General features: G+C 31.5%; 1 protein-coding gene across 1 annotated transcript in view; it reads right to left on the reverse strand.

Moving 5' to 3' along the window:
* The window catches only part of 5-HT2B (5-hydroxytryptamine receptor 2B), a 284,462-nt gene that overhangs the window by 94,613 nt on the left and 172,534 nt on the right, over positions 1-17,315 (reverse strand). The window contains exons 2-3 of the mRNA XM_085951604.1: positions 7,102-7,334; positions 2,243-2,432 (exon numbers count right to left, since the gene is read on the reverse strand). Coding sequence (XP_085807730.1) covers positions 2,243-2,432; positions 7,102-7,334 — 423 coding nt within the window. The remainder of the gene's footprint in view (positions 1-2,242; positions 2,433-7,101; positions 7,335-17,315) is intronic.

Genomic DNA, 17,315 nt, shown 5'->3' on the forward strand with positions numbered 1-17,315 from the left:
TTGTCAATTTTCCGCGCGAAATTATTGTCGGATATCAAATTAAGCCAATTTTTATGGGATTCTTCTCAGTGGAAATGCTGAATATCGAAAATTTAAATTGATACTTCTTATGGTAATAGAGAACCATTATATTTTCAAACCCTCTATCGAAAATATTCATAACTTCATTAATATGGTAAATTAAAAAAATGCTTAAAAATAAGCAGCTTGAAATACTAAGAAATAAATTAAAAAAAAAATTAAGAACAACGACACATTAATTAACAAAAAACATCTTACGATTGTTCTATTAAATGAAGCGCCTAGTTTCAAAAGCCCCTAAAACGATTTTAAGTAGTTCTGAGAAAAATAAGAAAAACGATTTCAGGTAGTTTTGAAAAAAATGAGAAAAAATCATATCTATTAAATCTGTGAACTTTATGTATTTATTTTTTAATTTGTTATATTCTAAGGAGTATTTTGGCTTTCCATTTTAGAGATATTTGAAAAGCACACCCTACCATTTTAGCGGGTTTTGAAATTTACCTTTATTTATGATCATACGTATTGACGAGTTTTGGCGTTTTTTAAAGATCAATTTTTGGCCATCATATAGCTAACAAAAATATCTATCTAAATACATATCTAACTCAAAAATTTTCAAAAACCGTTTTAGGGGCTTTTAAAACTAGGCGCTTCAAATTTTGGTACAGTTCGGTTATGAGGAATACAGCGGAAAACACATTTTGAAAATAGCCGATTTACTCGATTATTTGTTAGGTTAACCTAACAAAACCTAACCTAAGCTAACCTAACCTAACCTAACCCAACCTAACCTAACTTAACCCAAACTAACAAATAATACAGTATATCGGGTATTTTCAAAATGTGTTTTCCGCTGTATTCCTCATAACCGAGCTATACCGAATATATTTCAATAATTGTAACTTGGAAAGTTTATCAGCTGTCTCTAACTCTAATTTTAACTATATTATAAATCTGTGGGTCTATTCTATACTTATCGACCGCTAAAGTGATAAAGTGATACATATTATCAAGCTTAGGGTAGGTCTGTATCAAAGTATTAGCACATATTGTAACAATTAAAATAAGTTGGTTGTAATTGTTGCAATCAGTGCTATATTTTAACAGCACCTCTCTTGGCTGTGATACAATTTAGAGCGAGATAGACAGTTTTGAATGTAACTTATTGAAACAATTAATACCTCAATACAAATATGTAATAAATACTATCACTGTAGCGGTCGATAGTCGCCTTGTGTATAGTATAGACCTCGCTGGTCATTTAGGTAACTTATAAATAGATAAAACTGGTAATATAAATTCTTGAAACTAAATATTTTATACGACACGTAATTTGCTGATATATAAGGCTTTATCAAGTAGAAAACTAAATTTCATTTTCCTTATAATACTCGTATTTTAACTAGGTAAAAAGCATAAGTATGTACGAAAAATATCTAAAATGTTGTTAATAATTATGGTACCTAATCTTTGATTGATTTTTTCAACATTTGCCAAGGAAAATTATATCTTTCATATAAGTATTTTTTTTTAAATTAATTATTAATAAATTAATACAAATTGCCAGAATAAAACCATCTAATTAAATGTATTCATGCTGTAAAAAATGTCTCATTATTTTAAGCATCCAGCTTTTTCAGCGTGTAATAATATGATCGCTTGCGATGGCCGAGCAGTGACGTATTGGCCTATAGTGTCATAGGTCCCGGGTTTGAATCCCGGGTTTGGTTTGCGTAAAAAAGATCTGTAATATTTATTAACCATGTATTAATTATAATTTTATTCGCATCGAACATGACAAAAGCAATTGCTTTTTTAATTTGTTTTGTTCACCTGTCCTGTCATTATCTGACGCCAAAATAATGTATTTGAAATTGGAATCCAGCAAACCCGTGCGTATTTCAGGTTTAAAATTTAAAATATGTTGTATCAAATATAGGTACAAAATATTTAAAATAATAAATGGTGGGATCTATATACAAATGCTAAAATGGGAATAAAGGACAGGTTGTAAAAATACTAAGATAAAATTGAGTGAATTAGGGTAGTATTGGAGCAGTTACGAATTAAACCACACCATAAATGAAGATGATTCAAACAAAATTTGGTCAATATATATATATTAGGTATTTTTTAGGTAACAATATATTATAACTACTATATTGGAGATCTTTTAAAATACATGACCGAGTTTCACACATTTCAATTAGAGACGTACCTGGTAACCACGAAGGAGCCAGAGACGCTGGTCCAAGCCCTGACCTCTGCCTTGCCAATAATCTGACGGTCAACGCGTATGTCAGCAGCATCACTCCGAGTGGAATGTAGAATGAGACGATAGACCCAATGAGCTTGTAGAGCGGATCAGGTATTTGGCAGGTTCCTCCAATTACTACTGACTCCACGTCCTAAAAAATAAGTAAAGACATCCTATAAAAAAAATATTATTCCAGTTTGATTGAACCAGGTGCTTGATAGCCCTATATCAGCGGTCGGCAAACCGCGGCTCGCGAGCCACATGTGGCTCTTTGGCCCCTTGGGTGTAGCTCTGGTACAAATGACCACCTACGGGCCAAAACAGTGAACGATAGAACAGTCATACTATCTTCGAATATAACCAACCAGCCAGTCGAAGATCTTAAATTGGTTTCAGCTTTATCAATAGCAGTTGCCGAGTCTTGTGACATAAATGATACAGCACAAGTTTCACGTTTTCTACGATCTATTTCATATACAGGTCCTAAAGAAGAACTTGTAGGATTATTGCTACTCAAATGTCAAACACGTGGAGAGGATATTGCAAATGCTGTAATTGAGTGTATGGAAAAACATCATAGGGCCTATACGGTCATGCAAATCGACGTAAACTATAAAGAACCTTGACTGACTAACTGGAATCAGTAAACAACCACCATACTTTACGCAAATATTACAAGTGGCACCGCCGCGTGGCTTTGCCTTAAACCACCCACATGACAAGCGAAATATTTATTTTTCAATAATACTATTTTAATACTTTATTTTCCGAGTTACGTTTCTATCTAAATTCAAAATTTAGATCATTATAAATATTGTAAAATAAGGGATTATTCAAAGCTTCCCCATATTATAAAGTACTCATTTTCCAAGTAACGTATTTTAAATAACATGTTCCATTATTAAATTTTAATTATAAATATTCTGTCTTAAATTAAAAATAATTTAAATATATTACTAATTATTTAGAGATTTGTACCCTGGGGTCCCCTGCTTTGAAGATGATATCTGAGATCAATACACGCTTGACTGATAAAATATGTGACTGCTATTCAACTGAGTACCTGACATAGAAACAACCATATAAATCCAAAGAGGTAGTGCAGTAGCTGTTTTAGGTACTTTTGAGGTATTCAGGGGACTGGGGATGACATATTTTATATTATACGTACCTACTTGGGGAAACCTAGAATATCAATAGTTTTTTGTTAATATATTATTCTTTCTCTTCGTTTGATCATGTCCGATCCTAATATGATTATATGGGCTTCCAAATAGTGGAGGTTTGTATAAACAGGTTTTTGTTTTTACAAGAAATGGATGTTAACCACTTGCGCAACCAATTAGGTCCATACTCTGACTCCAAACACAAATTGAAAAACCATATGTGAGTCTTACAGACTCAGGATTCGAACTTGGGAACCCACGACATTATAAGCCGACCCTTAAGCCGCTCAGTCGTCGTAGAGGTACTTATATCGTTTAATTTTATACCTTTTCTCACTTATTTTGTTATACTCTTTTATTATTAAAATATTTAACTGTTTATACTATTAAAACTATCGAATTATGAATCGTCGAATACTATGAAATTTAAATTCTAATTAATTTAAGTTTTGTTTTATACCATTTAAGTCATTTATTACCACTCTGGTTTTGCCTTTCGGCATCTTCTGGCACTGTGTGCACTCACCGATAGTATGTACAAACTGATGGGTGCGCATAGTGCCTGAGATGCCGAAAGGTTAATCCTAGGTCACAAATGGAATAGTACAAAACTAAATTCATTTAAATTTGACTACACATATAATTTATTTTTGGATACCTATATTATCTAAAATAATAGAAACTTCATACTGATCAATATAAATTAACTCAGCGATAGATTAATATTCATTCATTAGTGTTTAAAGACATGTGGTTGAGCTTTTTAAGTGGACTGTAATTATTTTGTGGGAAGATGAGGAGGTCGGATCTAGGGGTGGAGGCGATGGAATAGAGTGCCAGACACTGACCTTTGTGATAATGTATAATGGCTTTGTGGTCTGGTTTCAAATCTCACTCGCGCGGTATTGTTGCTTTGGGTCACCCGGTTCGTACACTCACGCATTTTGTGTCAGTTTTATGGATTATATTATGTGAGGGTGTATAAATGATGATGATAGATTCTGAATGAGTCTTTAAGCAACGGAAAGTTATTAAAAGCCTGCTCACGCCCGCTATCGAGATGCAAATGAATGTTCTTTGTAACACCGTTTCTCATCACCCGTAATTGCTTATTGATTGTCTGGTGACAATAACACTGGAGATAAGGAGGTAGGTGAGGATATAAGGAGTGGAATGGGAATATAAATGGCCCAACCGACATGTATAATTATAATATACAAATAACTAAAACCTTGATTTTTGTATATTTCTCTTCAAAACTACCTTTTCCAAGTTTTTGACTAAGCAAATATAAAATTAAACTGTTTTACTTCAGTATCTATTTACGAGAAAACTTGTGTTTTGTTTTTTTTTTTAGAATAAATTCCACCAAGGTGGTTTCACGGTATAGCTTTAAAAAATGCACAGGTTGTAAGAACAATCGCTCCCCAGGAAACAATTTACCAGCAACAACTTAGTAAAAACAGAACAATTACCATAACGTACCATAAAGTAGAATAACATCATTCACCTTGGAATAAATAAAATATCACGAAAAACTTACCACAGGTGAAAACAGGTACTTAAACGAAAAGTGTACTCGTTGTATTGTAAGATTATCCCAGACTTTTCTTATTCGCATCTTTCACCTTATTTCATAATTTATATATTCAATAATGATGTCGATTTGACAATTATTATTAAAATATCATATATGAATCTAAACTAAATAGATTTCTTTAGTTTTTATATTAATTTGGAAATCATAGTTCGGAAATTTGTACGTATGCAGTTGGCCGTATAACACTTTACTTTCTTTCTCTTAGCCGGCTCTCACATATAAATTCACCTCGTCTGTCGCACAGCCATAAATCAAAATTTCCAGGAACGTCGCTCTAATGTTGCATATGAAGAGCGTAGCGACCTCTCTAAACGTGGATATATTGGGATACAGTAACTGGCGAGCCGGTACAAGAATGATTAATTCTTAGGTGTGCGTATGCATTCTGGCGGCTTAGAATCGCAGCCCGAGATGCATGCGATTTATTGCTAGCAACACTAGATGTTTTTTCAAACTAAAAAGTTACATTCCACAATCTGCGAAGTTCCATTTGGCAACGTGTGTTTTGTGAATAACGACACGTTGCAGAAAAGACGAGTTTTGATGTGCGAGCCGGCTGATGGATCACTGCGGCGAGTTAAAAGCTTTGAACACCTGTTCTTATGCGACTAATTCCCGCTGAAATGAAATTTCAATAAGATTCTATAAGCCGAGACAAATGGAAGTGCTTTTGTCAACTTCTGGAGTGATGTCTTGTAGCAACTGAAGAAAAAAAGGAAATTGACCTGTGAAGTGATAAGAATTCTGTGTTTTTCATTTACTGATAAAATCTCATTGTTGTATTAACATGGGACTCCAGATAAACGAAAGTAAAAAAAAATACGAGCCTGTTTTCCATAGTGCAACACATGATATAAAAAGTGTTATCATTGGCGGCGATGCTTTTAAAATTGCGGATTCGTTTATTTATCTAGAATTCCTTGCCATAAACACTGATACACAAGCGACGAAATAAATCGCCGGATCAGCCTCGCCAACAGGTGCAATTTTTAAAAATCTCAAATGGCTTCTAAAATACAAGGCTCTCTCAAGAAAATCCATAAAACATTATATTACTAAAACTCTCATACATCCAGTATTAATATATGGATTAGAATGCTGGGCACTCAGCAAACAGGATGAGAGAAATATGGATACATTTGAGAGAAGAGGTGTGTGAAAAATATTTGAGGCTGTTCAAGAAAGTGGCATTTGGAGGTCAATTTTTAATGAGGAGCTGTGCATACTTTATAGCAGCAAAAAAATCACGTGGCATATGAAAATATAGAGACTGTGCTAGATCGGTCAGGTTCATAGAATGCCGGAGGATATATCAGCAAGGCGGGCTATGTAAGCAACCTGCGAGGGTAAGAGAAAACCTGGACGGCCTAAATTGAGATAGCTGGACTGAGCCATAGAAGATTTAAAAATGATTGGTTTGGAAAAGCAACTGGAGAGTGTGGCGCTGGATCGTACGGGATTGAGAATTTCTTAAGGATGCCTAGATCTACCAAGGGTTATAGTTCCATAAATGAATACGTGTATTAAATACGGCTCTAAGTACAAAAAAGTAGTATTGCCTGTAGTTATAAAATACCGAGCCATTACAGTAAAATTTCATGAAGCAGACCTTTTGAAAAATGTAGTTTTATAGTGTGAAGCAATCACGGCAGCTTCTATAATTTTAGGTATTAAGAACTCGAACACACCATCGTCAGCTATTTTATATTGAATGCCATTGACCACTGCAGTGCTACCTACACCAATATAAATAAACCACGCCAACGGACTTACAACGTCGACAGGTTTAATTATTTTACTGTAATTTTTTGACTTGCTTGAGGCACTTAGACTATAGTTAAAGTTATTGGCGTTGGTATCTAGAACATTTTTCTATAAAAATGTCAGTTTTTATTTTTTTGGTACTTAGCGCCTTAATTATTACACGTATTTAAATGACGATTATAGAAAAATAATATAAATGGGATGAATTTAAAAAAAATTGTCAAGTAAACCGACTCTACAATTAGAAAATTGGTGAAAACAAATAAAACTTTGTATATTATATTATTTACCTTGGAATACATAAGACTTAGCGGCAAGCTCATTGCGGTGGACAGCAGCCAGACGAAGAGAATCTTAAGTGTCACTCGTCTCTTGGTTTTGTTTCTTCCGAACCTCATCGGGTATCTGAGGGAGAGGTAGCGATCCACGCTGATGGTGCAGAGATGCATGATAGAGGCGGTGCAGAGGAGGACGTCCAAGCATATCCAGGCCAGGCAGGCAACTGCTGGGAGTGGAAAGTAGCCTGAAAATAAGGAGATATAATACTTTTAAATATTGAAATACATAATTTAGATAAAAATGTATAACCATGGAATCGCGCCAATATGCGTTAATCAATTAAACTACGGGCGTTATTCATTGAAAAAAATACAACAATGGATAAGTTTTAAATAATATATTATGTTTTTGTTTTTAGATAAATATTCGATCCACGGCTTTACGCTGTGGACAAGACAAATAAAAGACATTGCATCTCATCTATTCAACGGGGTGCAGTAGGTATTCTTATGGAATTATAAAAATCATTTGACTAGAGTTTTTTTATATTTTTTGGACTACCCTCTTTTTTTCAAGCACATATTATTTAATTTATTTGACTCATAATATAAAGAGTAGTTACAACTATTTAAAATGCGATGCGTAGAGCTATTACTCTATAGCTATTACTATGGTAAAATAGTAATTCACAACTTAAAAATACATAAAATGACACACAGTCGTGGAAAATCATTTAAATGTGATAAATATTATTTTAATTGCAACAATATTAATAAAAACATAACTCATACAGATTAAGTACATGCGATATTGATATATTATACTGCCCGTTTTTAGTAGTCTAGCGCTTCGTAACTCAGTAAAGAGCAGTTATTGCCTACAACATATAAATCACTAGTAAAAACGATTTGTAAAATCTAAATGTAATATTATTATTTCCGTCGAAATTTTGTGGTACATACAGAACGTTTTAGCTTGATTTGACCCACTCATTTGACACACTGGAAAATTTAATGAAAATAAAAAGATGTTGTGGATTATTATTGAGTATAATTATGACATTGTTTATATAAAATTTAAAATAGTAATGTAGAATAATTTACAATAAAATTGCATGTTTAACTCAGGTTGGTCACCGGTGCAATTGTACCCATTCAATCTTCAGTTCTCTAATTATTTAAAAAAACAATGTAAGGGTGAAAGCTTTGTATAATATAATGAATTTTATTGAGCTTATAATAAATGGTTGGTTAAACGCAATTTAATGAAATATCGGAAAAAGGAATTAATGGTTTACTATAGATAAAAACAAATCAAAAAAAAATGCTAGGTGAAAAAACGCTGACGTATCGGAAGCTTTTTTCGCTTTGTTTTTGTTTTCGTTTGTAATCCAAATTCGGATCTAGACGAAAATTAATGGTATTATTGAAAACGAATAAAAGCATTTAACAGCAAAATAATAAATTTAAAAAAAAATCATAATCAAACAACGTTATAATATTATGTTTTATATCAATGGCAAATACTGACATTTAGAATTATGTAGGCTATGCTGATAATAGTGCATTATGTAGGTACTTGTCAGTTATACTTATAGAATAAACCATATAAATTAAAATGGACGCAATTCAATATTTCAAGCAACAGATAATAATATGTTACATGAGTTATCTTTTTTCATTTAAGGGGGAACATGCTCAGCGTTGGTCAAAATGGAGCTTTTATTGCATTTTAAAAGCATGATCCTGGACATTCCTTAAACGTTGTAGATAATCAGCTATTTAACCTAAGCGATTTTTTTTAAACGGTACATGTTCAAACACGCGCATTAACATGATCTTACTCCCTACTTCAGTTTTAGTTTGTCAATGTATGACTACGGCCGTATGTTGTAGCTTAACCACTGGGGAATGCCAATAGAAATGGCGTATTTCAAAAAAACACTACCTTATTCTTAGGTCAATAATTTTTATAAAGCAATCATTATTCGTAGGATGTTAATCACATTTGAATGGTCAAAGACATAACTTATAATTAGTATCTTTAGAATTATCTTCAAATGTGTTAATCTTGCCCATTTTTCTTCTTCTTAATTCTTGTCAAATTTGGGATCACAGAGATTATCAATATAATTTTTTATCGTAAATATTTCACTATAATAATGTCGACATAAATTATACTAATGGTTTTATAAATGCGTTTAAAAATTAATAAATGTAAAAAATCTTAACACCACTGCACATGTATGTACTGAAATATGACTATATTCTAAAACATTAGAGCGAGAGGTTTAAAAGAATACTATTTTATGCAATGAAAATACTTTATGCAGTCATTAAATATTTAAAATAAATATAAAGGATAATAAGGCTTCAAAATGATATAAATAGATTATCTACAACGTTTAAGAAATGTCCAGAATCATGTTTTGAAAATACAATAAAAGCTCCATTTTGACCAACACTGAGCATGTCCGCCCTTAATGTAGAGCTAAAAAATATATTATTGGGCGTCTTAGAATTCAATTAAACTCTGCAATATATATAGAGACTGCAGATATAGGAACGGCCCTCGACAGTATGTCTGAGACGAATTCTGCAGTTTTTTTGACATATTGTCAGGCGCAAACCGGACAACCTAGAGAGACTGGTGATTTTGGGTGACCTCCACGGAAGGCAAAGCAGAGGAAGAGCGTCTGCGCGCTGGAGCGACCAATTAAAAGAGCTGACTGGGGATAACATCCATTCTGTCCTGAGAGAAGCGGAAGATCGAGAAGGATGGAAAGTCTTGGTCGCTTAAAGGATGACAAAATTCAAATGTAGACACGATCCTCAGCCATGACTGTACAACCAAGAAGAAATATATTAAAAAAGAGAAAAAATCATTAAATCCATTAATATATATATATTAATTATATATGAATGAATGTAGATAATATTTTTATTGAGATGAAGCTTTTGAGATGTGTTTCCTGTTCTAAATCGAATGGAAAAAGACTGAGAAGTTCTGCGCAGTATATCAAAAAGAAAACTACAGCACCTTGCCCATATTATGAGAGGACAAAAGAACAGCATTCCCCAACTTGTCAAAGATCAACGGTCGGTATAGCAGAGGACGAAGCCATATTCTGTGGCCTAATAACTTTGGTGACTGAACTGTTCCGTGTAGCAGATGATGAAGAAAACATTGCCCTAATGGTGCCCGACTTCCGTTAGGGAATAACACGATAAGAAGAAGAAAAATTGTATTTATTTTTAGATAAATTATGGTTCATACTTAAGGTGATGTCTTCACTCAGCCTTTCTACCAGAGGCACCTAGCGGAAAAATATGAAGCTTGCAATTTGAGACATTTTTTTGATAATTTACATTTTTGACTGTATTATTTTAATAAATATATATCTGAACACATTAAAAAGAATTTATTTTTTATTTTTAGTCAAAGATAAACCTACGATTTTAGAAAAATGTTATAAAATGTGAATTTTGTTTACGTCCCTATCTTATTATTACATATATCTTATGGTCATATTTATTATTAAAATTTAGTTTATTATGTTTTCTAAGCATTGTTTAAGAGGTTTTTGACTAATTTATAGTTTTAATATTTTTTATAATAATTTAAAAAAAACATCGATTTTTATAAAAATATAAATTTGAATAACTTATTTTTATTTATATCAAATCATTGACTGACAATAAAAAAAATCTTTTTAATGTTTTGAGATACATATTTATTAATTAATACAGTTGAAATTGTAAATTATCAAAAAAATGTCTCAAATTGAAAGCTTCATATTTCTCTGCTAGGTGCCTCTGGTAGAAAGGCTGAGTAAAGATATCACCTTAAAAGCCATTTGTATATTTTTCTTTGGCTAAATGAAAATTATTAATATTGGAAGATATGAAAAGATTGTAATCTTTACAAATACGGATGCCAATTTGCCAACAAACGGATCTATAGAGCTTCTGCAAATCCGTATAGGACATCACTGATGCGTATGCCAATACTGAGGGTGTGTTGCCAGCTATCAAAGTTTCGGCGGGTCGTAAAACGCGAGACCCGCGAAGCCTTATGCGAGAATTTCAGCGAAATTTGATTTATATAATGTTTGCCGTCACGCCCGAAACTTTTTCGAAAGGATCGATTTACTAACTTACTTGTAGAGTTTTCCATCATATTATTTATTATACATTCCCAGACAGAGCATGTTCTCGTGAAAATAGTGTTTTTGAAAGACTCGTTATTGGCAATATTGCACGTGTTTCCACCTGAGTCCTGTTACTATATTATAAAAAAAAAAAACTAGAGAAAACTGCGACGCTTACCTGATGGTTCTTTCTCATACATAATGTTTTTATCTTTTGATTGATAGTTGGACAACACACTAATTTCTTATCTAAATGCCACTTTGTTGATTTTTTAACATTTTTAATTCGATTTATTCACTCTCATATTTTTTTCAAATTGAATCGAGAATATTTTTAAAGAAGCTAATAACAGTTTCAAAATCGTGTTTTAATAAATAAATAAATCACAATATTTAATTATTAATACAATGGATTTTCATCATCTGATGTGCTGGTATAGCAGCATCTGTCAAAATATTATGAGAGTAACTTTTCATTTCTTTCTTCCACGACATGATTAAAATAAACGATACCTTTATTTACGACTCAGTTTATTTTTTCAAATTTAAAATTTGTGTTTACGTGCACCTATGTTTTCTCTCACTTTACACCTTTTAATACAATATCTTCTCTCTGTGTTGCTTTCTCCTCCATATTTACACATATTTTCTCTCATGCGTTACAGATATACCCACATATAGATAAAACAAGCCAAATATATACTGTAATGAATAGGTATGTGTTCGAGTACACGTGAACAAAGTCATTCTAATTATTTTATTCTCAATTTTGATAATCTTAAAAATTAACTTCATTAATTCTTGACAACTGTGAACAGAATCATTATCATTCCTTCCATTTATTTGAATAGACATCAAATTACTGATTACATTATATTTGTATTGATTTATCTATCTCTCTGTTAATCTGTCTGTAACGTATAAGCTGTCTCTCTCTTAGCTCGTAATATACGATTAGGATCAATTATATTATAATGTGTTAGAAATGGCGCGTTTATAGAAAATAAGTGAATTTTTAAAAATATATCAGTAGTGTAAAAATAGCGTCGAATAAAGTTCGGCTAAAAGTAGATATCCATCGGTTGGCACGGCACAAAGCTTAATATTGCATAAGTATCGACAGAAAATAATGTAGGTTTGTTGAATAAGACGAGCGCATCTATTCTATACACAAGACTGCTTTCGGCCGCTATCTAGGGTAGGGAAGTATCCAAGTATTAGTACTTATTGTAACAATTATTACAATAAGTTAGTTGTAATTGTTACAACACGTGCTATGTTTTATCAGCACCTTTCTTGGTTGTGATAATTTTTAGTATCTTGAGTGAGAAAGACAGTTTTGACAGTTCAGATGGCTAGCTTATTGTAATTGTTACAATAAGTGTTCATATTTCGATACTTTCCTACCCTAGTTAGTTGCCGTAAAGGCCGAAAGCAGTTTTGTGCATAGAATAGATGCGCAAAGCTGTTATATTGAATGATTCGGAAACCAGGTGTATGACCAAACCATCCAAAACTGTAAAAAATATAGTTTGGGTAAACTTGTATGGTGACGGACGCTGGAGCTGCAAGAACCTCATAAGGATCATAGTGCTGAAAAGAAGTTTTTTTTTTCAATTTATCAATGAATAATGGCATATAGTAAACATTTTAGTATTTTCGCTTCAATCAATTCATCAATCCAGCAGGTTTTATGCATTGAGATAAAAAAATACGTATCGGGACAGCTGATCTTCAATCGAATAGATTATCACACTAGGTACTAGTTTAAAATTCTCGCTTGAATTTTTTTTTCTACTAACTACAAAAATTCAATTTGGCTTTATTCTGCACAGAAAACATTTATTTTTGTATAAATACATATTACTTAGATCACTGTAGTGAGCTTTTTACCAGTGGCGTGCCTATTTTGTTTATTAATTTATATAATATTTAAAAAACAAGCGATAAGTAGAAAATACATAATTGTAATACAAAAAAAATATTTACTGTACATTCAAATTATACCTTTGAAACTCAGGTGGGTAAGACACGTATTAATATTATCCACTGTACATTGAATGCCTAAGTTCTAAATATAATCTTCACCAAGAGAGCAATTTGGTTTGCCACATGGGTTTTTAAACGAGACAAAATGGAACTGAGATAAAAATATAATATTACACTATCGTAACATAACGTTTTATGCGACCATTTGGTGTGTGTACATAGTACATAAAGATGCCAAAAGGGGAAACCCTGGTCGCAAAAAACGAATCAGATGAAATGAAAGTAGCGTTAAGGGGGGACATGCTCCACGTAGGTCAAAATAGAGATTTTATGGCATTTTCAAAGTGTGATCCTGGACATTCCTTAAACGTTGTAGATAATCTATTTATATAATTTTGAAGCCTTATTATCCTTAATATTTGTTTTAAACATTTGATGACTGCATAAAGTATTTTTAAAACATAAAACAGTATTCTTTTAAACCTCTCAATCTAATGTTTTAGAATATAGTCATATTTCAGTACACCTATGTGCAGTGGTTTTTTACATTTATTAATTTTTAAATGCATCTATAAAACCATTAGTAAAATTTATGTCAACATTATTATAGTGAAATATTTACGATAAAAAATTATATTGATAATATCTGTGATCCCAAATTTGACAAGAATTAGGCATCTTATTATTCAAAAAATGGGCAAGATTAACACATTTGAAGATAATTTTAAAGATATTAATTATAAGATATGTTATTGCCCATTCAAGTGTAATAAACATCCTACGAATAATGATTGCTTTATAATAATGATTGACCTAAGAATAAGGTGGTGTTTTTTTGAAATACGCCATTTCTTTTAGCATTCCCCAGTGGTTAAGCTACAATATACGGCCGTAGCCATAAATTGACAAACTAAAACTGAAGTAGGGAGTAAGATCATGTTAATGCGCATGTTTGAATATGTACCGTATAAAAAAAGTATTTTTTTTTCGGTTAGGTATCAGGGACACACGTCAATACTACCATAATGGCAAAGTTTCCATTTATAATATAATCGTGCGTACAAGTCGGTCTTCTTAAAAGAAAGTGGTTGAGACAAAAATTACTAATATTTTGAAATCGAGCTTAGATGGTAAAGTGACAACTTCTGAAAATTTTGGAAAGTTTTCAGTGACATCACTGTCCGTTTTAGAGTATACTCCAATAGCCTTTTTTATGAGAGGGTGTAAATTTCTCGATTCCAGTGGCAAGTGAACTTTAGAATTTTTACTCCAAAAGTAGCCTTTGGCCTTAGCATCGCCGAATTTTAGCGAACATTTAAAGTTTTACTGTTGTAAATTCTTGAGCTTTAAAAACTGGACGTGAGAGCATTTTGTATTTATAGGTATTACACAACACTCCATCTATTGTGTATAGCATCTTTATAGCAACAATATTTAATTTAAAGCACCTAAAAATCAAAGCGAAGAAAACCAACGTTTTTTGTAACAGTACTTGTCTTAATCTAGAAAAAATATTGAGAGTGTTGATAGCTTTAAATACTTGGAGATAGTACACATCACGGCGGATGGTATTTTAGAAATATAGCTTGGTTTTTGAATGTGAATGTCTAGAGTAACATTCAACTAGATACGGACTATCTGAGACTCATAGACATTATAGTGAAATATTTACAATAAAAAATTATATTGATAATCTCTGTGATCCCAAATTTGACAAGAATTAGGCATTTTATTATTCAAAAAATGAGCAAGATTAACACATTTGAAGATAATTCTAAAGATACGCTTTATAAGCTATGTCTTTGACCATTCAAGTGTGATAAACATCCTACGAATGATGATTGCTTTATAATAATTATTGACTTAAGAATAAGGTAGTGTTTTTTTGAAATACGCCATTTCTTTTGGCATTCCCCGGTGGTTAAGCTACAACATACGGCCGTAGCCATAAATTGATTAACTATAATTGAAGTAGGGAGTAAAATGATGTTAACGCGCGTGTTTGAACATGTACCTAACCAAATTTTTTAAACGGTTTTTAATGTAAATTTTTATCGTAAATATTTCACTATAATAATGTCGATATAAATTATACTGATGGTTTTATAAATGCGTTTAAAAATTAATAAAAGTAAAAAATCTTAACACCACTGCACATTTATGTACTGAAATATGACTATATTCTAAAACATTAGAGCGAGAGGTTTAAAAGAATACTATGTTATGTAATAAAAATACTTTATGCAGTCATCAAATATTTAAAATAAATATAAAGGATAATAAGGCTTCAAAATTATATAAATAGATTATCTGCAACGTTTAAGGTATGCCCAGGATCATGCTTTGAAAATTGAACAAAAGCTTCATTTTGACCTACGCTGAGCATGTCCCCCCTTAAGTGGTAATTTGAAACACTATTCTGTTTGTCCGGAAGGTTCAGGTAAAATGAATAATTTATGTAAAATTTGATAATAATTTTATCATATTTTCTAACACATTCATTTTACCCGTCTTCCCCTAATACTAGATCATTTGAAAACAAGACAACATTTCCAGGTTTTACTTATTTCGGTCATCGATGCATACCTATATATTTCATAATTTTAAGACAAAGCAGATAATATGATTATAATAATACGTAATTAAATTCGTACCCATCATCTTAATTGTGATATATTAAAACTCTACTACTAAACGTTTATTGAATAAACTCGTGAATCTATCGGGATAGCCGATTTATTGTACGAATACGTCATACGTCATAGGTTCTCAATAAATGTTTTTAAATTTGTGACAAATCTTAATATATATATATATATATATATTATAATAATAATTCACTTGGCATATATTTATACAAACGGATAAGCCGCGGTTGGATATATACATGTCAATAAGAACCAATAAGCGAGTTCGATATAAATAAATATACACAGGTATGCCGAATTGATAAGTGTAAGGAAATGGAAGAATCGGAAAGTTCCTGAGCCTCAAATTCTCACAGGGATGCGTTGTATATAAATACGTGTACGTAGGTGTGTAATATAATATGTTGTAAAGGGGAAAGATATGTGAGATGGCAGTACTCATCTAACGTTTTTTGGTAGATTTAGAACTATTTTAATTATGCATGTTACATATTATTATTATGTTCTTTTAATCCATTGCAGACAGAATTAATTTTTCAGGATCACTTAAAAAGGCACACTGATTACTAAAATTGATATAACTCATGTATTATTCATTCAATTCTAATACATCTTTTAAATATTTATGGTTTTTGAATTTTTCTATTAAGTATTTACATTTTTAGTAAACTTTGCGTATAAATGGAATGATAAAAACATGTCAAATATAATTTTTTGGTTTGCTTTAGCCTTTTTTTTTATACAAAATGACATAGATAAAAAGGTCAAGATAGAAGTAAATAATAAAAGGAAGATATACTAAAACTGGAGCTAAATATAATACTCTTCAAGATATTTAGAAGATGGAGGTCCATTTTATGTTTTTTACTGTCTCAAACACAAATCATACCTAGCGAACTAAACATTATTTTGACAAATTTAAATAAAAAATAGATTTTATAAATCAAATATTTCTTAAAAAATATATTGGACTGTATAGTATAACTAACATAATAAAATGACAGCTACATCTAGTACTAAGTAATTTCAACTTTTAAAATAAATATGATTAATATTTTTTGATTTTCATCATGTTCTGCATCCTGTAACACCGGCGCCAAATTGGCGCCGATAGAACGCGATGGGCTAAGACGGGACTAGGACAACTTGACGCTAGGACAATTGGGCGCCGTACTGTTGAATGAAGTAAATAGATGTTTGTTATGATTTTATACACAAAGTAGACGAAGAATTTTAATTAGTTTCTATCTACTAAGTAGTTTAAATTCAGTTTGCTCTTAACATTATGTTTTTTATTGCAGATTAAAAATTATTATGCCTCAGGCTTTATATAAAAATAAAATAACTCTCTTCTCGTTGGAACTTAAACATTATTATGCACAATTAAATTATTATTTATGTGTGCATTTAAATTCTCACCGAGTAATAAATAATAATA

This window comes from Rhyacophila brunnea, unplaced genomic scaffold (assembly GCF_057557595.1).
Source record: "Rhyacophila brunnea isolate RB1 unplaced genomic scaffold, BYU_Rbru_1.0 scaffold_24, whole genome shotgun sequence".
NCBI classification, from domain to species: domain Eukaryota; kingdom Metazoa; phylum Arthropoda; class Insecta; order Trichoptera; family Rhyacophilidae; genus Rhyacophila; species Rhyacophila brunnea.